General features: G+C 39.6%; 1 protein-coding gene across 1 annotated transcript in view; it reads right to left on the bottom strand.

Annotated features, from left to right (window-relative positions):
* Positions 1-23,359, bottom strand: part of chchd6a (coiled-coil-helix-coiled-coil-helix domain containing 6a) — a 34,207-nt gene that overhangs the window by 7,217 nt on the left and 3,631 nt on the right. Inside the window, exons 5-7 of the mRNA XM_077615728.1 lie at positions 13,503-13,586; positions 9,268-9,338; positions 1,846-1,981 (exon numbers count right to left, since the gene is read on the bottom strand). Of these exons, the coding sequence (XP_077471854.1) occupies positions 1,846-1,981; positions 9,268-9,338; positions 13,503-13,586 (291 nt within the window). The remainder of the gene's footprint in view (positions 1-1,845; positions 1,982-9,267; positions 9,339-13,502; positions 13,587-23,359) is intronic.

Below are 23,359 nucleotides of genomic sequence, written 5' to 3'. Positions count from 1 at the left end.
TGAGTTTTCTTAAAGGTTTTCCTTTCAAAATAACACATTTGTACTCCCTATTAAAACCATGACTATGGAGGGGAAAATTGTGAATCAGGGGGCGTCTTATATGAGGGAAATTGTAAAATTCAATGATTTTAAGGGTATGGCTTATATGAGGGAGATTGTAAAATTCAACGAGTTTAAGGGTATGGCTTATACGAGGGAAATTGTAACATTCAACAATTTTGAGGGTATGGCTTATACAAGGGAGATTGTAAAATTCAACGAGTTTAAGGGTATGGCTTATACGAGGGACATTGTAACATTCAACAATTTTGAGGGTATGGCTTATACGAGGGAAATTGTAACATTGTCTTATACGCGGGGGGCGGCTAATATGTGAGAAAATACGGTCATTGTCTGTTTGTTTGTTGTAGTTATTTGTGTACTTTGTGGTGAAGCTTTAAATCTCCTAATACCTGTATAATGACAATAAAAGCATTCAATTCAATTGAATTTAAGTTTCCACTATCCATCTGTCCAAGGAGGATTCTCGATTTTCTGACAATATAGCTAAAATTGTTGAGCATTGGTGTCCATGGAAGGATGAATATATGTAAATGCCGGAAGAATTATCAATGTATGGACATTGTGTTTGACTTCTATATTTATGTGTGTATATGTGTGTATCACGGTGTCATGTCAGAGGCGCTGCGCCGAGGATAATGATTCGCAGAGGTTGTCTGTCTCATTTATTTCTGCAGGGTCTTTGTGATTTAGCATGCAGTACACATTGCGTTTTGTACAGATTGTAGTGCCACAGCAAGACCACTGAGATGTACAGGCTCGTCCCCCAACTTGCTCATTAGAAAATAACATGTGGGAGTTTCAAAGAAGAAGAAAAAATACATATTCTGTCCTTCCGTTGCCTACTTGTTTGACAAATACGAACACATTTAATATATTCAGATGATCTGGCGGTCAAATAAAGCGGTACCGAGTGGTTGCATGGAGGAAGGCCTGGCTTTGTTTGGCCACATTCAAATTCAAATACCTCCATTTTTGTTTTAATCGCTATTTAAACAGGCTTTCTATGAACCTCATGCACATCTTGCCTGGCTTTTTGGAAGTTCAACACTGTCTCCAAATGGGTAGTAAAAAAGCTAAAAGTAGAACACAGAGGTAATAGTTCAATTTGAGTGCTAAAAAGTAATATAGTAATACCTTGACATACGAGTCCCCCGACATACGAGCAATTTGAGATATGAGTAAAATTTTGGGCAAATATTTATCTTGAGATAAGAGACAAATTTTGATATACGAGCAGACAGTGGACGCGAGATGCTGCTCATAAGAACATCATGGCCACTGTCTTTCTGGTCGCAACTCCCTCGTGTAATGTCTCTACGAGTACTGGGCGGAGCATTACATTTTTTCCCGTTAGTTAGTGCGAATGGCGGAGCTTGTTCGCTAATACGAGAGGAGTATATATACTACTCGTTGACAAGTGGTCGTGCGTTATCCTATTGTGAGGACATTTGTGTGCATCATTTTGGTAATATTTTGAAGGAAATACAAAAGCAAACAACCCTCGATAGGTTGCATCTGAAAGTCAGGGTGGAGGCGGGGCCAATAGAGCCAACCCGGGAGAAGAAAGGTATCAAAATGTAAAACAAAATTAGAATTAAGTTTAGTGTTAGGTTCGATTAAACTTATTTTTGAGTGTGTCTGCATCGTAATCCAAGTTCATTTAAATATGTTTATGTCATGTTACGAACGCGTTGCCGTGCAAAAAGGAAGTTAGACCAAGTGTTTATTTTTCTATCTACGGCTGGATGTTAAAAAAAAAAAACATTAAAAGAAAGCGCTTACCCTCTTTGCCATATTGATGCATCGCATATATTCTTTGGCCAGATCTGAACATTTTAAAGTTTGCTGCCCATTGACCTTGTAGCATGATAGAATCTGAGCTTGAAGGCCAGGGCACACGGCATCAGTATTCCGAGACCTGCAACAGACGCACAAAAAAGAAGAGAAATATATGATATGGTGAATACATTTGAGCTGGGTTAATGGTGGTGATTGCTACAGAGCCACAAAAAACATCAATTTTTTTATTTTAGCTTTTAACGGAGACCTTTATTGACTTTTATTTGTGTTGATCCTTTGTTATTGCAGCTTCGTATTTGAACATGACTTCATAACATTGTTTTCTTTACTTGTTTAATAATGGATCGTTTTATATAATCGTTTAAAATGGACCCTTTGTTATAATATTCACAGACAAAGTGTCAGGCTAAAAGACAACTTCTATCATTTCCATTTTCTAAATTATTGGTTGTTTGAGGAGGCCCGGTGGATGAGTGGTTAACGTGTTAGCCTCACAGCTTTGGGGTCCTGGGTTCAAATCCAGGTTGGTCCACCTGTGTGGAGTTTGCATGTTCTCTCTAGTGGGTTTCTTTTAGTTTTTTAACGATCGACCGCAAGAGGTTCAATCAGCCTTAACAACTATTGGGATGTGTTTACATGGTAAACGCTACGAACACATCTATCGGAGCACGTTTAATTAGGTAAGAAGGCGACGCCCTGAGGGAACAGTGACAGGCACAAGCAAGTTTATTGCAAGATAGGCTGTTTTTTCCCCTGAATTTAATTCATAGATGTCAAAATACATTTTGTTTAGCATTGTATCTGTTTATCTTTTCCCCATTTTGAAATAAATAACCGTATCGGCCACGTTCTCTTGTGTTATAGCGTTTTGTCTTTGTCACCATGCAGTTTTGTGCATGTCGTCTTTTTATGCGCATATAAGCCATACCCTTGATTTGGTCATCATTTTTTGTCCGACAAATGCGGCTTATATGCGAGTAAATATGGTATGTATGTGTGTATCAGTGGCGGGCCGTCAGGGCCTTCAAGGACTTCTCTGCTGGCCTGAGACATATCTGAATCATATATTATATTTTGTCCATCAATACTTATTAAATAATTCCAAATTGTCTGTTAGCTTCCTTTCATTGCTTTTCCCCCTGGTTGCACTGCTTCCAGATGTGTGTTTTCATATTGAAGCATTTAACCAATCACATTTCAGCCATTATTTGTTGCCAGGGTCAGAAATCTGCCTCAAGGCCTTCACAATCAGTTCTGCGGGCTCTGCTGCATTAAACAAGCGTCGATAAGACTGTTGCTTTAACCAATCAGATTTCGAGTTGGCAACACCACAATGCCTTGTCGCAGGCGTAGGGATACGTCATCGCTTTCACCAACTATGATTGGCTAGTGATTAGCCGGAGCTACCAAACTGTATCTGGAGCGAGCTGCACAAGCAAATATATTGTTGTGTTGATTTAAAGCCATTTTCAAGACGGACTATGCCAGAAATACGACAGGACAGGCTCGACTTTCAGCATTAGCTTCGATGGCGATAGAAAAGAAGGAAGAAAGAAAGGAGGATGGATATTGTGTACAGTTAAAAAGGATTTTTGGTGAGTACAATATGGCTATATTCCTAAATAATATTTCAATTGTGGGCCCGGTTCTGATATGTGAAAAGCTCCAGTGTTTGTATTTAAGCTCCAGTGTTTGTATTTAATAACTAAATGCTGCTAGGAAGTGGATTTTACCCCATTTTAGTGCAATTTTTGCCGTTTCGCCATTGACGTCCATCGCTGTCTTTTCCCGGGGAAATCACCCCCCTGGCCCGGTTGTAATGTCTGAAAAGCTCCAGTATTTGTATGTAATCATGAAATGCTGCTAGGAAGTGGATTTTACCCGTTGAAGGCGCTACGAGAAAATGCACGGACCGCCACTGGTGTGTATGCATACCCAGGTTCCACCAAAGTATCTTTTCACGCAAAATGAATTTCAACAGACTCCCATACACCCATACGATTAGATTTTACCCCTCCTTTGTGCCATGTTGTCTCGGAGAGGCGGAAAGAAATCTGCTGAAACAATTCATGAATTGAAGGCAAAGAAAAATACCATTTCCACCCACGCAACCCATTTTAGCAACTGAATGTGTGGCAAGGACCGCGCGTGTTTCCCTGCAAATAATGCAATTAGGGCAAAATAACATCTTACGGAGAGAAAAGGATAATTCTGATCGAATAGAGCAGAAAAGTGGGCTTTGACAGACTGAATTAGCCTCGCTTAATTAGCGACGTGGGTTGTAAAATAATTGGTTTTAGCCCGTCTATCGGTGCGATTGTTAACAACAGCAGACTGCCTGGGTACGTCCTTCTAATGGAGACTGACTGATTGAAGCCGAGATCAACAAGTTATATATGCACGCCCACTGTAGTTAGTTAGACAGCCCAAGCACACGGAGTATCGTAGATGACACGCGCTATCTAGTCAGCGTGCCAACACATCCAATTAGCGCAGGCATACTGCAATTCTGTGGAGAGTATTTAACTCCAGATTTAATTGGAAAACAAATTAAAGGTTCCTTTAGTTTTTCATATCCGGAGGAGGGCGGACCTGAGCATTTTAATTGCGGCACATCTGTACGTTATCACAAACCGTACAACAGTAGCGTTCATTTATGTACGAGGGATATTGCTAAAAAAAGAAAATGAAGAAAGCAAGGTATAAGATTACGTCTTTTTTTTATCCCAACATTTTTAAAGATGGTCAATTTTGCTTGAATTTAATCTGCTTTTCGAGTTCTTTGTTTTCTTACTTTCCACAATTTCACACATCACGTTTACCCCCCAAAAATAGAAGACACCAAAGCACCATTTTTAAATATCGCAAGCCACAGATAAGTAGTCGTCTTTTAATTTGAAATAAATGGCCTTCAGCAGTGAAGCCAAAGGCTGCTGATAGCGTGAGGGAACGTATTAATAAGATAAAATGGCTGCACCAGTAGAAACGACGGAAAAAAACATGTCTTACAAGCTACACAAACTGAAATTCTTTCTGAAGGCTTCAATTTACACACGGCGTGAAAGTTGCTGCAGGTGTCCATGTTCATCCTTGTCGGGCCTTGATTGGCTTTTTAATTACAGGAGCTACTGAGGTAATTTTAACTTGTTAAGTGCTGATAAAATACCCTTGTTACCTTTTCGGAGTTTTCCGTAGTGAATACGATTCCCGCAAAGTTGATATAAAATGTAACAAAAATAACGGAGGCAATTTTATGGGTGCAGATTATGCGGGGATGCGGCTAATATGCGAGAAAATGTAACAAAAATAACGGAGGACAATTGAATTGAATTCATGTTTTTATTGTCATTACACAGGTATAATTTGATTCAAAGCTTTCACTACGTAGTGCAAGGATGTTAGACTCGGGTTGGTTCGCGGGCCGCGTTAACTTGATTTCACGGGGGGTGATCTCCCCGGGAAAAGACAGCGATGGACGTCAATGGCGAAACGGCAAAAATTGCACTGAAATATGGGGTAGCGATGGACGTCAATGGCGAAACGGCAAAAATTGCACTGAAATATGGGGTAGCGATGGACGTCAATGGCGAAACGGCAAAAATTGCACTGAAATATGGGGTAAAATCCACTTCCTAGCAGCATTTAGTGATTAAATACAAACACTGGAGCTTAAATACAAACACTGGAGCTTTTCAGATATCAGAACCGGGCCCACAATTGAAATATTATTTCGGAATATAGCCATATTTTACTCACCAAAAATCCTTTTTAAATGTACACAATATCCATCCTCCTTTCTTTCTTCCTTCTTTTCTATCGCCATCGAAGCTAATACTGAAAGTCGAGCCTGTCCTGTTGTATTTCTGGCATAGTCCGTCTTGAAAATGGCTTTAAATCAACACAATAATATATTTGCTTGTGCAGCCCGCTCCAGATACAGTTTGGTAGCTCTGGCCAATCACTAGCCAATCATAGTTGGTGAAAGCGATGACGTATCCCTACGCCTGCGACAAGGCATTGTGGTGTTGCCAACTCGAAATCTGATTGGTTAAAGCAACAGTCTTATCGACGCTTGTTTAATGCAGCAGAGCCTGCAGAACTGATTGTGAAGGCCTTGAGGCAGATTTCTGACCCTGGCAACAAATAATGGCTGAAATGTGATTGGTTAAATGCTTCAATATGAAAACATAAATCTGGAAGCAGTGCAACCAGGGGCGGAAAGCAATGAAAGGAAGCTAACAGTCAATTTGGAATTATTTAATAAGTGTTGATGGACAAAATATAATATATGATTCAGATATTTCTTAGGCCAGCAGAGAAGGCCTTGAAGGCCCTGACGGCCCGCCACTGGTGAAATCCTATTTATGCGGAAATGTGGGTGACTTCGCTAATGTAGGAATAACTCGAAGACTAGGTTCTTTTAAGTGAAGCTTTGATTTGTTTTTTCTTCTTCAGTAAGGACGTTATAAAGGAAAATTTCTGACATCCCGTCAGGCCATAAAATTGGTGAGTGTATCTTCCGTATGTTCTCTGTGACTGATCTGGCAAAATATAAACAGGGAGATTGGATACTTAATTAACAGTGTTGCCTGTTATTTTTAATCTCTGACGGCAACAGGGGAGGCGAACAGAACACAGAGGCCTCAGACTTGTGAACCATGCAGAAGAGCTTAGGGAGACAAAGAGAAGTGAAATTGGAAAATAAGAGAGCTGGGAATTAAAAGAAAAGAAAAGTTGAAAGACACAAAAACACATCACCGCAACTGAAAGACTATTTGTCATAGTTTATGGAGTGATTAATAAACAGACGCTTATCAGTGCCAAACCACATTGTTACTGTATTTAATTTCCTCACTTTGACTACAGATTATTGGTTAGATGCCATTTTGTTCACTCCAGTCAACGACAAAATGTGTGTAATGCTGCTGTGCTTCAGAGAATTCTCAAAATACTTAAAGCGTCTTTGTCATGCATTGTTATTTATTTCTAATCCTAGCTTAAAACTGTCTAGAAAAAATAATCGTCATTTAAGGTGAAAAAATGTAAAAACCTACAAGTAGGGAATTCAGGTGCATTTGTAAATACAAACAAACCTCTTATGTTATACCTCTTAATCATAACGAGTAAAAGACTTACCTAAAGTACAGGTTATGCCATGTTATAGACTGCCATAAAATCAACATAAACGCAGTAGAAATATTGACTATTTGCTTGAGACAACGTACCTGTCAACCTGCAATTTCCCTAATAAAGCAATAAAAAAAACATACAAATGCAGCACGGCACATATTTCCTCACATAGTCTGCACCGGTACTCGGACGTTTGGTGGCCGGACGTTTGGTGGCCGGACGTTTGGTGGCCGGACGTTTGGTCTTCCGGACGTTTGGTCGCCCGGACGTTTGGTCGCCCGGACGTTTGGTCGCCCGGACGTTTGGTCGCCCGGACGTTTGGTCGCCCGGACGTTTGGTCGCCCGGACGTTTGGTCGCCCGGACGTTTGGTCGCCCGGACGTTTGGTCGCCCGGACGTTTGGTCGCCCGGACGTTTGGTCGCCCGGACGTTTGGTCGCCCGGACGTTTGGTCGCCCGGACGTTTGGTCGCCCGGACGTTTGGTCGCCCGGACGTTTGGTCGCCCGGACGTTTGGTCGCCGGACGTTTGACAACATGACAGAGTTTACTGTTGAAACCAGCTCTCAAAATTATATTCATGAGAGAGAGTTTAATATCTAAATATCTACTGTTGAAACCAGCTCTCAAAATTATATTCACCCGGGCGACCAAACATCCGGCGACCAAACGTCCGGGCGACCAAACGTCCGGGCGACCAAACGTCCGGGTGACCAAACGTCCGGGCGACCAAACGTCCGGGCGACCAAACGTCCGGGCGACCAAACGACCGGGCGACCAAACGTCCGGTCACGGGCTGCACCTAACAGTCTAAAATTTTCTCCAAAGTGCCCAATCAGTATGGACTGAATTCAATATCCTGTAGATGTCGATGTAGGATGTTGACAGCTTGACTGTCTGGGTACATTGCTAGCTGACGCGCTATATGTAGTTTTTCTTCCGTTGCCTTTTTAAAAACGTGTTTTTAGCGTGTGGGTGTAGCGTGTATGTTTAAGCTGGTGTATGTTTTGCCATGCCTGGCTGCGTCTATAAAAACGGTGCGTCCTTTGTGTGTGTAAAATACAGAAATAGCACTCGTTATTGACACTGGGGCTAAAAATACGATGCGCCGTATAGTCGTGAAAATACGGTACTTAAAAAATCCCGTACAAAAGTTGTTATACGGCATACATATTTTGCAATGATCAAAAAACTTATAAAATACGCGAAAACGTATAAGTTGCCAGGTATGGTAGTCAGTGAGTCAGTCTCCTTGTTTTTTTTTGCTGGACCAAATCTATTGCTATTCATTGTTAAGAAGACACCTAAAATATTGATCCAAACTAAGCAAAATTTAGTTAAATGGTTGACGTATGAAAGTGGAATGCGCGTGTACATATCATGTTTAAAGCATGATTATTAGTAGTCAATGATGTTTTCGTCTGCTACCAGGGACCGAGACGATCCAGATTAGAGCCGAAATGGGTAAAACCAGAGCTGTTTTACGAAAAACATACTTTAAAAAAATCCCGTACAAATGTTGTTATACGGCGTACACAATTTGAAATGATCAAAAACATAGATATTATGGGGAAAAACGTATAAGGTATGAGACAAGCATGGCAATCTGGTGTTAAATACAAATTACAAGTGTGAAAGACAGAAAGTTTTCCATGCTTTAAATATAAATGCCCAACCTGTGTAAAAGTACTACTGCAAGACACTCATTATTTATCACACCAAGTGTTTTCCAGAAAAAAGAATGGTTTTTTTGCCCTTAGACTTTTGCATTACGCAATACATTCTCTATCAAAGTGATGTCATAGTGGAATGTCCGGATAGGATATTTGTGTGGCCTCGTTTGGTGGCACTTCATACTTTTCCAAAACTTAACTGGGCTTGGTTCAGATGTATTTTTGCCCACATTCCAAACCAACTTCTAAAATTAAATGATGGCGCTCAATTGGGGATCCCTGAAACTTAAAATAGTGATCGCCATTCGTAAGAATTGAGATTTCTCCAGGTTGTGGTTTATGAAAGGTCCACGGTGAAATGCCGGAACCAGAGGGAGTGAGTGCATTGTTTAACTCTGCTTAATTAAAGTTACCAATTAAAACACTTATCATATTAGCCAGGTTTGCCCTGGAGAATGCAGACATTTAACCGGTTACAAAATGAGGAAAAGAAAAGATCCATATCTATGACTGCTTATTAGCCAGGCTGGTGTGTGGGTGGTAGATGTGTGTGGTCAGTGCCCTAAGGATTTTTTCCAGAAAGAGAAAAATTGTGTGTATCTTACCTCACGTTTGATTCTGTTTCGGATGCAGCTTGGTGGAATTTCTCCTTGCTCTGTTCATAGATTTCCAAATTCTATACAGACAAAAAGACAAAAATCAGTCAGATAAACTATTTAGGCAGACGGCATGTCAATTCGCTACTCATGTTAATGTTGTTGGCGATGTGTATAAATTCATTTTTTATCTAGTTCTCTTTTATTCATGGATGGATCAGGATGCAATTTTATGGGTACCGTATTTTCTCGCATATATGCCGTATTTGTCGCAAAAAAGTGACTGAATCAAGGGCTTATATGCACTCAAAAAGTGACTGAATCAAGGGCTTATATGCGCACAAATTAGACTTGAAAAGCATGAAACTGCAAGGTGACAAAGACGAAACGCCATAACGCAAGACTAAAACCAAATAGAAAAATAGAAAAAGATAATCATATTGACGTTTATGAATGAAATTCAAGAAAAAAATAAACCGTATCTTGCATAAAACGTGAATAAACTCACTTGTGCTTCCCATTGCTCGCTCAGGATTTTTCTTAAGATTTTCCCTTCAAAGTCACACATTTGTACTCCCTATTAAAACCATGAATACGGATATAAAAATTGTTCATCAGGGGGCGGCTTATACGAGAGAAATTGTAAAATTCAACGATTTTAAGGCAATTTTATGGGTGCGGCTTATACGGGGATGGGGCTAATATGCGAGAAAATGTGGTATATTTTAGCAATGTATATCCACAGAGGCCATTTTTTTTTGTGTTTTGTATGTGTGTCAGAGGTGATTAATCAAATGCGGACTAATTGCTGCTCATAGTATTTAAGTTACTAGTCCAAATTGTGCATCTATGTGTATGTATGTATATATGTGTGTACACGTGTGTATATCTAAATATAAATATATATATTTCAGCAAAACGGTTATTTATTTATATATTTATTAATGTATTTATTTATTAACTTACTTATTACCTATCTATTTATGTCTAAAATGCCTTTCCTATTCCTGCATCCTCACCCTCTTGCTACTGTGACAACGAAATTTCCTGAATACGGGATGAATAAAGTTATCCAATCCAATCCAATAAATGACTCTATAGGCTCTTACATCTTAATAAAAGTTTATACATAGTTTTGGTTTTGTCATTATTTTCCCCAACAACATGAAAAATTGGCCACAGTTCCAAAAGTGGGGGAAATCCTTGACTGTAGTTTCATTCTGCTAATCTTAAATCTGCATCTTTTCCAAATATTCAAACCAAAAAAGTACCAACTGAAAGGATGGATCGTAGCAATAACAGTGAAACCTCCTTTTCAGAAAAGTAGGGCATAGCAAACTTAAAATTCTCGTTTAAATGTTTAGCATCCAAAACTGCAATATATGAGTGATTTTAATAAGATTGTGTCGATAAAAGCAAAGGTAAAGTGAAGTGTGTGCGTGTAGAACTCATTTCTGATTTAATGCATCTAAACTCTTGTAAGGAGAACATTTTGCAAAGTCGAATAAACTAAACCGTAGTGTAATCTCGTAGCACAATGAGCCCCGCGTACAGGCACAGAAATGTGGCACACCTGATTATACAATGGATGGAAAAAAATGCTAAATTGCTCGCTCTCTCTCTTTCTGTCCTTCATAGCTGCACCCGCTGAGGGGTGTATCAACAAACATTCGAGGCTCAATAGCAAACACAGCTTGTAGCACCCGTATGCCAAGCTGCCAGTCTTCCAAGGCCTGGGTTTCGCTAACCGGCTGCAAATGAAATTTTAGTCTCAGATCTGACACCAGAATTGTGATGCTAAGATTCCCTCTAAGGCACAGGTTTCAAATCTGGCCCGCCGCATGATTTTGTGCGGCCCGAGAAAGTAAATTATGAGTGCTGACTCTCTGTTTTAGGATCAAATACAAATGAAGATTAGGTTAGGTTATATTATATATGTATATACAAGACGGATTTCGCGGAGGGGAGAGAGAGAGAAACAGAGAGTGAGAGACTTTTTGCACGGCAACGCGCTCGTAACATAAGATAAACAAATTTAAATGAATTTGGATTACGATGCAGACAATCAAAAATAAGTATACTCTAACCTTACACTAAACTGAATTCTAATTTTGTCGTAAATTTTGATACCTTTCTTCTCCCGGGTTGGCTCTATTTGCCCCGGGTTGTTTGCTTTTGTATTCCCCTCAAAATATTCAGAAAATGATGCACACAATTGTCCTCACAAAAGGATAACGCACGACGGTACTCGGACGTTTGGTCGCCCGGAGGTTTGGTCGCCCGGACGTTTGGTCGCCCGGACGTTTGGTCGCCCGGACGTTTGGTCGCCCGGACGTTTGGTCGCCCGGACGTTTGGTCGCCCGGACGTTTGGTCGCCCGGACGTTTGGTCGCCCGGACGTTTGGTCGCCCGGACGTTTGGTCGCCCGGACGTTTGGTCGCCCGGACGTTTGACAACATGACAGAGAGTTTACTGTTGAAACCAGCTCTCAAAATTATATTCATGAGTGAGAGAGTTTAATATCTAAATATCTACTGTTGAAACCAGCTCTCAAAATTATATTCACCCGGGCGACCAAACGTTCGGCGACCAAATGTCCAGTCACTCGCACGACCACTTGCCAATGAGTAGTATTGACTCCTTTCGTATTAGCAATCGCTCCGCCACTCGCACTGACCAACGGGAAAAAACACTGAAAAAATGCAACGCTCCGCCCAGTGATTGTAGAGACATTAAACGAGGGAGTTATGACCAGAAAGACAGTGGCCATGATGTTCTTATGAGCAGCCTCTCGCGTCCGCTGTCTGCTCGTATATCAAAATTTGTCTCGTATCTCAAGATAAATATTTGCTCAAAATTTTACTCGTATCTCAAATTGCTCATATGTCGAGGTACCACTGTATAATGTATATTATATTTCCTGATTTATCCCTTTTTAAATCAATAATTGCATTTTTTTAAATCAAATTTTAGTTCAAAAAGCATGTTGTAAAATCTAAAAATAAACTAAAAGAAAGGATCAAAACTTACTCTCAGGTGATATACCTTGGCAATTAACGTAATTTGCACCCCTATACTAGGGTATGTGCAATTGTATATATGTGTAGTAATAATATTAATACTTACCATTTCTTTTTCAATAGAACAAACAGCTTACTTTGGAACAGAAGTGTGTATACTTTAACTGTTTGCTGCAAAATGTTACTAGTTACATAGCAGTGGGAGGAATTGCTTTCCAACTAAAGGCCATATAAAGGTTCTTATTGGTTGGCACCTGTTGAGAAAGCCCCCTTTTTTTCTGTCCAGTAAATGTCATAGAGTTGAAAGGGTATGAACACAAATAAGGCTCCCTGCAGTGGCGGACTGTTGCTAAAATCTCTGATCTTTCACATTTGCAGAAACATCAGTTGTGTTTGCTTTACTTACTCTTTTTTGTAAGATATTGAATGTATATACTGTGGTACCTCGACATACGAGTGCCCCGACATACGAGCAATTTGAGATACGAGTAAAATTTCAGACAAATAGTTATCTTGAGATACGAGACAAATTTTGATATACGAGCATACAGCGGACACGAGAGGCTGCTCATAAAAACATCATGGCCACTGTCTCTCTGGTCGCAACTCCCTCGTGGAATGTCTCTACGAGCACTGGGTAGAGCCTTGAATTTTTTCAGTATTTTTTTTCCCGTTAGTCAGTGCGTATGGCGTATATACTACTTCTCGTTGGCAAGTGGTCGTGCGTTATCCTATTGTGAGGACATTTGTGTGCATCATTTTCGGAATATTTTGAAGGGACTACAAAAGCAAACAACCCTCGATAGGTTGCACCTGAAAGTCAGGATGGAGGCGGGGCAAATAATTTGTTTATGTTATGTTACGAGCGCGTTGCCGTGCAAAAAGTCTCTGCGAAATCCATCTAATTTTAGTACTATTTAACACATTTTAGTACTATTAAACCACTAGTCATTTGTTACTTTGTTAATAGATGGCGAATTAGAACAAATAAAAATGTTTTGCCAATCCAATATCCTGTTTTGGGTGTTTTTTCAAAGGGTTGGAACGAAATAATTAGTTTTGAGTTCATTTCTATGGGAAACGTTCATTTGAGTTACGAGTAAATCAACATACAAGCTCAGGCCCAGAACAAATTAAGCTCATATCTCGAGGTACCACTGTACTAATGTATAGCTTTGCTCTTAAGGTGATCTTAATAAAACGTAATTAATGAGCGTATATTTACCCCTTGTTCCAGTAGTGCCACTTGCTCCTTGTAAAACGCTTCTAGTGCTTTCAGTCGTAAATCTTTCTTCTGGAGTTCTTGAGCCTGCAAGATTCAAACATAACCTAAGTGTCAATGTATTAACTGTATTCATCAGCTTTTTAAATAAGGATGGGTGCATCAGGCGAACATATAAAAATAGACAACAATTTGTGCTTGTGTTGACACATTTAACGAATGACAACGAAACACACGGCCTGCACAAGAAAGTGAAACAAATGTAGAACACCAGATGCGATGGATAGCATGTTTGTGCAAACTCATCCCAGAGTAAAAAAAATGAATAATCCAAGATATGTTAACAGCACTGTGAAGCATTAAGACAGATTTAACTTGGGAAACCTACACACACTAGGAACACGATTCATCATAATTATCAGGGCTGTTGAACGTAAAATCAAAACAGATGCATAGTCCGCACAAACTGAGGCGAAGAATAAAGTATTCTGATGTGGTTCATGCTTCCACCATCATGGCGCAGTAAAACTACATGAAAAATAGGAAATAAATGAGTTCATGTGTCAGTTCAATATGAAAAATATAGGTTGCTATTGTTATCTATATGCCTTAAGATTGATTGAAAATCTACAAGCGTAAAGGAAAATATGATAAAATCAAAGTCCCTGTCTCCCTGCAGGGGTCTGCAAGTTTTTGTTTGATTAGACGCAGCCAGGGAGGACCGAACACACACTAGCCAAAAGTCAATGGGAAAAGTCAGTCAAAAGTTAGCAACAATTTAGCAATCAATGAGTGGAGAACATTCGGAGTTCAGCCTAACTCCAGTTACCGTATTTTCTTGCATATTAGCCGCCTCCGCGTATAAGCCGCACCCTTAAAATTGCCTTAAAATCGTTGAATTTTACGATTTCCCTCGTATAAGCCGCCCCCTGATGAACAATTTTTACATCCGTATTCATGGTTTTAATAGGGAGTACAAATGTGTTACTTTGAAGGGAAAATCTTAAGAAAAATCATCGCACATGGTATTTCTGAGATACTGTATAAATCGATTGCTGGATTGCACATTATTTTGGACAATATTATAAGGAAGTTAAATAAATAAATTAAATAAATTTTGTTAAGCATTTTATCGGTTTAGCCTTTCTCTGTTATGAAATAAATGACTGCATCAGTTTTACGTTATGGCATTTCGTCTTTGTCAGTTTGCAGTTTCGTGCATGTCAACTCTAATTTGTGCGCATATAAGCCGTACCCTCGATTCTACAAATGCTACAAATACAGCGAATATGCAAGAAAATACAGTATTACTCATCGTCCCCCAAGACATGTCAAGTTGGAATTGCACATTGGCTTATTTTCTACAGGCCCGCAATGACTCGCTACACTTGAATGATCTAAACTTCCCGTGTGGCTCGTTGTATAATGCCGCTATTTATTACCGTGACCGGACGTTTCGTTGAAAGACGTTTGGTCGACCGGACGTTTGGTCGCCATGTTCGCTCGCTGTCAAATTATGACAGAGTTTACTGTTGATATTTTGATATTAGATATTTAGATATTAAACTCACTCTCTCTCTCTCATGATTATAATTTTGAGAGCTGGTTTCAACAGTAACAACCCGGCGACCAAACGTCCGGGGACCAAACGTCTTTCGACGAAACGTCCGAGTACCATTTATTCCTTGTGTAATGTACTGATTTAGTATGGTGAGTCATTGGTAATGCATGCTGTGACTCCAACTTGGCTCGTTGGCAACCAAGTTGTGTTTGGGAAGCACGTAGTTAGCAGTAAAAAGGTTAGCAGGTCTTTTTTTTAAGTAACATTCAAGTCAATCGCGAGCTTCTTGTTTTGTACTTTTTTTCTACCAGTGGTGTATTTGGGATTGATTTTTGAGAATAATGGGCCGTATATTTGACAACCCCGATCGGTGGAGCAGGCGATGCACACAATACATGGGTAAGAAATGACAGAAATTCCATTGCGATATTCTTAAAAAGAACTATGAAAAGCCACTTACTCCTTCCCAGTGGGCATTGTGTGTATGGTGTTTCTGACAGATAAAATCTGCAGTCTATCCCCCCTTACGCCAGTCTTCCTTTCTCATTATGTACTCCGCTGGGTTTATTTAACACATAGCTTCCAGCAAGACAATAACTTAGCACTCAATAATAACCTGACTGGTAATTAGAAGGAGGTTGCTACAGAGAGAGAGGAGGAAAATCTAGATCATTATATTTACCAGTATTTTTTGGGTTATATAAATTTACAGCATTGTTAGTACTGTATTTTCTCGCGTATTAGTCGCCTCCGCGTATAAGCCGTACCCTTAAAATTGCCTTAAAATCGTTGAATTTTACAATTTCTCTCATATAAGCCGCCCACTGATTCACAATTTTCACCTCCATATTCATGGTTTTAATAGGGAGTACAAATGCGTTACTTTGAAGGGAAAATCTTGAGAAAAATCATTGCATGTGGTTTTTCTGAGATACTTTAAGAATCGAAAGGATCGTCTGCTAGATTGGACATTCCTAGAGGGTGTTGCCTGCACATAGATAAATTCAAAAAGGAAGTCATGTGACCAATACAACCAGGAAGTGTGTCCGTAGCGCGTCTTTTTTGTCATCACTAGGTAAGATGGCGGTGCCCTGAGCAAGCAATGGCAGCCACGAGAGAGTTTTTTCACATTTTATGCAAGATACATTTTTTTCTTCTTGAATTTCATTCAGACGTCAGACTTTTTAAGTGTTTCATTTGTTTATTTTTTCTCTATTTTGAAATAAATGACCATATCGGCAACATTGATTGCGTTATGGACTTTCGTGCATGTCAAGTCTAATTTGCCATACCTCGATTCAGTCATCATTTTTTTGAGCAACAAATATGGCGTATATGCGAGAAATGTATTCTTTCAATCTATTATCCTACTTTTCAGTGTTTTTTCGGAGGGTGAGAACAGATTAATTTGTATCTAGTTATTTTACATGGAAAAAAATGATTTGAGATACGAGTGAATTTCCACCGCAACGCATTAAGCTCGTATCTCAAGGCACTACTGTAATTTTACCTGACAGGTGTACAACTCTTACCGTACTCTTTTTAAACCATAAAGTAAGAGTTGTACACCTGAAACTACGATTGTCTCACGAGGTTGTTCAGCAAAATATTAAATTAAGGGAACAAAAATTGCTTGTCGAGCTTTGTTTCTTTTTAAAACAAATCCGCTGAAATAAAACTCAACATTTGGGGGGTGCCGGAACAATGATGACATACAGTCCATGCTAGAGTCCTGCCACCGACACACACACACAGTGTTGGGCCATTATCTTAACATGCAGAACCATATCAGTTCCTTCAGATCACAATTACCGATACAGGTATTGGCTTATCAGCACCTCCGTCTTTTCCTCTCCTGTCTGCTCTTTTGTTCAGCATTTTTCAATCCACTATGGCCTCTGTTATCTCCTCAATACTCTCATTTTTCTCCAGTGCTTTGTACTTTTTTTAATCCATCTTTTTATTTTTAAACCCCAAAAAAATCCCATGTTTTCGCCTTCTTTCCCCCATCAATCCATTTATTCGCTCTTTGACGTCCATTCATTTTCTCCCCGATTGTAAGCAATGAACCAAAAATGGAATAAAAGAGAAAATATAGAAGGCGATATATTCTTTGAAAACATTCACCTGAAGTATGGAAATTCAAACAAAATTCAACAGCTAGCGTTGAAGTTGTTTTCACTCATTTCGGTTGCTTATTATCCGAGAGCTCCAATTTCTGACTAAATAAACAGTTGGAGGAGTACGTTATAAAACAGGAGGGAATTTAACAGTTAATATTTAGCGTGGAAATGAATCTTGTCCTCATCTGCATCCGCTCTCATTTCTCAGAGCGTGAACACAGCTGCTTCTTTCACATGCATTACTAAAGTCTGAATGCGCTCCCCGAGTCAGAAAGACGGGGGGGACGGCGCCGATGCCGGATCTCCAGCTGACGACGTGTCATTAAGTGTAAACAAGGCAGGTAGGTAAGTCCAATCAAAGAAAACATCTGGATCGATTTGCAAGTGCGGCTTCACGAATAGACTGGCTGACGAGAGAGAAATTGGAACTCGAGTACTATTCCTTTGAATGGAAGTCTTGTGGTTTAAGAGATGCGGTGAGTCGCTTCAGAACCAGGTGGAGCCACTTCAATTAAATATAGGCCTTCCTTTTCCCTTTTTTTTTTAGATCGGAATGCCTCATATTGCAGTGGTATCTCGACATACGAGTGCCCCGACATACGAGCAATTTGAGATATGAGTAAAATTTTGCGCAAATATTTATCTTGAGATACGAGACAAATTTTGATATACCAGAAGACAGCGGACGCGAGAGGCTGCTCATAAGAACATCATGGCCACTGTCTTTTCCGTCGCAACTCCCTCGTGTAATGTCTCTAGGATCACTGGGGAGAGCATTGCATTTTTTCGGTGTGTTTTTTTCCCGTTAATCAGTGCGAATGGCGGAGCAATCGCTAATACGAGAGGAGAATATACTACGTCTCGTAGGCAAGTGGTCATGTGTTATCCTATAAGTGAGGACATTTGTATGCATAATTTTCGGAATATTTTGAAGGGAATACAAAAGCAAACAACCCTCGATAGGTTGCATCTGAAAGTCAGGGTGGAGGCGGGGCCAATTGAGCCAACCCGGGAGAAGAAAGGTATCAAAATGTCAAACAAAATTAGAATTAAGTTTAGTGTAAGATTAGATTAAATTGAGTGTGTCTGCATTGTAATCCAAGTTCATTTAAGTTTCTGTTTGTCATGTTACGAGCGCGTTGCCGTGCAAAAAAGCCCCCACCTCTCTCACTCCCCTCCACGAAATCCATCTAATTTTAGTACTATAAACACATTTCAGTACTATTGAACCACTAGTTATTTGTTACTTTGTTAATAGATGGCGAATTAGAACAAATTTTCCAATCCACTATCCTGTTTTTGGTGTTTTGTCAGAGGGTTGGAACGAATTAATGTTTTTAGTTCATTTCTATGGGAAACGTTCGTTTGAGTTCCGAGAAAATCGACATACGAGCTCAGTCCCAGAACGCATTAAGCTCATATCTCGAGGTACCACTGTACTTATGTGAGAAGTTATTTCAACACAATCACAATAATCTGTGCAACATTGATGAAGAGCTGAAATCTAATGTGAACCGATGCTAGAAATTGGCCAGAAGAAGGTGAGTGATGCAATGAATTGAATCTTTTAATGTTATTATCATAATCGTTTTGGTTAAACTTCAAGAATGAATATTATTCACGCATGATTCATTTTAAAATCTTTCGTTTTCGGCAACAAGGGAATACAGAGTAATTTGTATTTTATTAGTATGTAATAATCTCTGGAGTGTGTTTAGTTTCCAAGTCAGCATTTGATTGATTAAATAATTTTTTCGTGTCTTTGTGTCACTGCAGCCTTTTTTTAATATAGTAGGATGACAAGATTCAATTGGATAATATCAGTAAATAAGAAAAAAATATGTTTTTTTTATTTTAACTAGTTATTCTGCCAGGGGAAAAAAACTGAAGATATTCAATTTATGAATCAAAATCATTTGGCTCAACTGTGTGTGTGTGTGTGTGTGTGTGTGTTTTGTTTACTGTACATGTTTGAAATATAATCATAAAGCACAATAATAAATATATTTTTAACCGATAGAGCCAAGGTACAAGTTTTTAGGACTGTAAAAGGAGCTATTGGGAGAGGAGAGTCCATATCAGCAAAGATTAACAGAAGAACATGTGCAGGGAAAAATAATAACTCAAAAATCACAAACCATAAAATAACTACTGCATCACCAAAGCAGAAAAGAAATGGGGACGGTCTCACTGCCAAAATGTCAGGGATGGTTTTGTTGCCATCTGGTGTCCCCCACATGGAAGTGGTAAGACCACTAATGTACTTACACACAAATGAAAAAAGTATACATCTATTTTTCTCTTTTATTTTGGCATCTAAACGGATTTAAAGGGGAAAAAAACTACCATTGGTGGTCTGCCAATATTTTTTACTTTATCATTTTCTACGGCATTTGTATTTTTATTATGCTGTAAATATACTCGAGTCTGGGAATTTGGGGGGACTTAATCATTTTTATGTAGGACAATTTTTTATGACTTATAAATATTAATAAGGTGAGTTTTGTTTAAATGGGACTACAAATGTAAGTCGTTTTTCTTTCCAGTGTTTAAATGTGACTACAAATCTAGAAAGTGAAGTTTTTTTTCCACTTTAGAGTACAACTCTAGATCATGTGCGTCTGAATGATTTTTTTAATATGAGCACAAATCAAAAAGTTGAGGTTTTAAAGTACAGTGAACACAAATCGGATTTTTATGATGGAGCGATTCGTGTGGATGTGAGTGGAAAAATGAGTGAGATGACATTATGTATCGGTCAAAAGAAGCAAAAGTCTAATTTTTAGCCGTCGGGTGACCTGCATGTCGCCTACATAATAGGTAAATATGAATATTGTACATGTAATTTTATTTATATTTAATAAGTTACTATATTTTCTCGCATATACGCCGTATTAGTCACTCAAAAAAATGATGACTGAATCGAGGGTACGGCTTATATGCGCATAAATTGGACTTGACATGCACAAAACGCCATAAGGCATGAAAATACGGCCGATATGGTAATTTATTTCAAAATAGAGAAAAGATAAACAGATAAAACGCTAAAAAAAAATTATTTTGACATCTATAAATGAAATTCAAGAAAAAAAAGAAAACTGTATCTTGCATAAACTGTGAAAAAAACTTACTTGTGCCGGTCATTGCTCACTCAGGGTGCCGCGTTCCGACCTAAGGATGACAAATTAGACCGCTACGGACCCACTTCCTGGTTGTCTTGCTCACGTGACTTACTTATTTAATTTGTCTACATGCAAGCAACACCCTTAAGGAATGGTCAATCCAGAATCTCAGAAATACCACGTGCGATGATTTTTCTTAAGATTTTTCCTTCAAAGTGACACATTTGTACTCCCTATTAAAACCATGAATATGGAGGTGAAAATTGCGAATCAGGGGGCGGCTTATACGAGAGAAATTGTACAATTCAACGATTTTAAGGCAATTTTAAGGGTGCGGCTTATACGCGGAGGCGGCTTATATGCGAGAAAATACGGTAAATGAGGAAAATTCCAACGGCTTCGTCTGTTTTGTTTCCTGCGATGGGCGTGGCCATTTTGTGAACGATTTTCGTTTTCTGCACAGATGGCTGTGCAAGTGAACGTTATTTGCTGCTCGTGTGAAATATTTGTCTACGTTTTCTAAAGGGTGCCGCCATTTTGCAAAGAATTTTAGGTTGTTTTTTTGTTTTTTTTACACTCGGGGCGTCTTTTTACCGCCCAGTACTCATAAAATATTCCACCATATCCGCGTTTTGGATTGGATAACTTTGTTCATCCCGTATTCGGGAAATTTCGTTGTCACAGTAGCAAGGGTGAGGATGCAGAAATAGGAAAGGCATTTTAGACATAAATAGATAGGTAATGAGTAAGCTAATGTCTTAAAAAGTCAATGTAGAACCATGCATAGTTAGCTGGGATAGGCTGCAGCACCCCCTACTAACCTTGTGAGGACAACCGTTTCAGAAAATGAATAATAAATATTCTAAAACCTTAAATCCGAGTCTGCCACGTTAAAATAACATTAAAAATGAGAAGAAATAAACTTCACCTCCTTGAGCGTTCCGAGCACGAAAATGTCCGTCCATTTCCTTTTTTTTCTGCCGCGATAATAGGAAAATAGTCCATTTGAATTCCGAGCGAGTGAGCGCAAAGCTTCCGCACACACTTGACTTGCATGTGCGTATAAGAATGCACGGCGCAGGAAAAGTGTAATTACAAGGCGCCTTTGGCATCGGCACGTCCAGTCTTGCTGGACCAGTTGTTGCACTCGCCATGTCCCTCTAGTGACTTTCTATTAACGGCGAGAGAATGTTGGAGTGAAGATAAGGCCGCTTCTGCAGCCTGCCTTATCAAAGCCAGAGAGGGAAGCAAGCAGGTGCAAAAAAAGCAGAGGAGTCACATGAAATAGGCCACGGCTGACGTGTAAAACAAGCTCTCCTCTCTCCTCCCAAGCAATCCACCACCACGCCACTCCTATCTCCAGCGCCAGGAAATTCTCAGGGAGCAATTTACCACTTGCACCGCGCTGATAATGCGGTCTGCGGGCCAGGAGGCTCGAGGTGATCGGTCGGGACGGACGGGGTGAAAGAGCAGGAGAGATACGGTAAAGCGGATGACGGCGGAGAACAATAGAAGAATGTGAGGAAATGGTGGAAAGTGGAAAACGGGCTTGTAGATGGGAGGAGAGCACCCAAGTGGAGATGATGGGGGGGGAAAAGGATGTAATCCTGGACCTCACTTTGGGCCAGTGTGAAAAACTGGGGTTGAGAAGAAATTTATACTGGGACGCACTAAAAAAGCACCACCGCTGTCAGATTTTAAAAAAACAAACGGCTGAACTGGGACAATGCAGTGGTACCTCGTGATACAACATGCTCGTGGTACGACGAAAATTTCAATCGAATAATTCGCTCGCGATACGATTAAAATGTCGAGATGCGACCAAGCCAGGTGGCAATGACATGAGAGGCTGTTTATCATTGTAGCGCACTGTCATTTTTTTGCCGCATCTCTTTCGTGTATAACTACTAGATCTACGAGGACTGAACGATTTATACAGACGAGTTTCTCCTACGCAACGACCAGGAAACGCACAACGCGCATGCGCGGGCAAAAAGAGGGCTTTCTGGGTAATGGAGTATACTCGTGCACACAACACCCATAGGCAATGGCACCCATTCTCAGAATAAAACTTCATAACCCACAATCAATACGTGAGTAAGCTCAGCTATTGCATTTCGTGTTATTCTTTCTAAGGAAAGAAGGTCCCGCGATCGTTCTTTAAAGACTATTTCTCGTTGGCAAGTGGTCGTGCGTTATCCTATTGTGAGGACATTTGTGTGCATCACTTTCAGAATATTTTGAAGGCAATACAACAGCAAACTGTCCATTGATAGCGAACGTGAGGGTGGAGGCGTGGCAAACAGCTAACCCGGAAAACGAAGGTAAAACAAAATTAGAATTCAGTTTTGTGTAAAGTTACATTAAACGTATGTTTGAGTGTGTCTGTATATATTTATCCAAGTTAATTTAAATTTGTTTGTTCGTTTACGAGTGCCGTGGATAAAGTCTCCCCGAACAGCCCCCCCCCTGCGTCTAATTTTACATCTATTAAACACATTTTATTCCTATTAAACCACTTGTTATTTATTACTTTGTCAATATATGGTGAATTAGAAGAAATAAAAAAAATATTCCAATCCAATATCCTGTTTTTGGTGTTTTTTCAGAGGATTGGAACGAATTAATTTGTTTTCAATTCATTTCAGTGGGAAACGTTCGCTCGAGTTACGAAAAGCTCGACATACGATCTCAGTCTCGGAACGGATTACGATCGTATGTCGAGGTACCACTATATCTGCATTCTCACCCTCTTGCTACTGTGACAACGAAATTTCCTGAATACGGGATGAATAAAGTTATCCAATCCAATCCAATGAATATAAATATGTTCATTAATATGTTCTGTCCCTTATTAAATGAATCAAACTCAAACAATCTGCTATATAGGGGAGTAATATAGAGTGACGAGTGGGTTTAGTTTCACGTTACGAAGTGAAACATCAAGTTTTTATCGTCCCTAGATTTTTTGAATGCCTTCCAGGGCGCAAATTTGATTATAATACCCCCCCACCCCACAAAAAAAATCCAATAACCATCATCAGGTTGCTCTGT

Source organism: Stigmatopora argus, chromosome 1, assembly GCF_051989625.1.
Source record: "Stigmatopora argus isolate UIUO_Sarg chromosome 1, RoL_Sarg_1.0, whole genome shotgun sequence".
Taxonomy (NCBI): Eukaryota; Metazoa; Chordata; class Actinopteri; order Syngnathiformes; family Syngnathidae; genus Stigmatopora; species Stigmatopora argus.
This window is presented reverse-complemented; position numbering and strand designations above follow the sequence as displayed.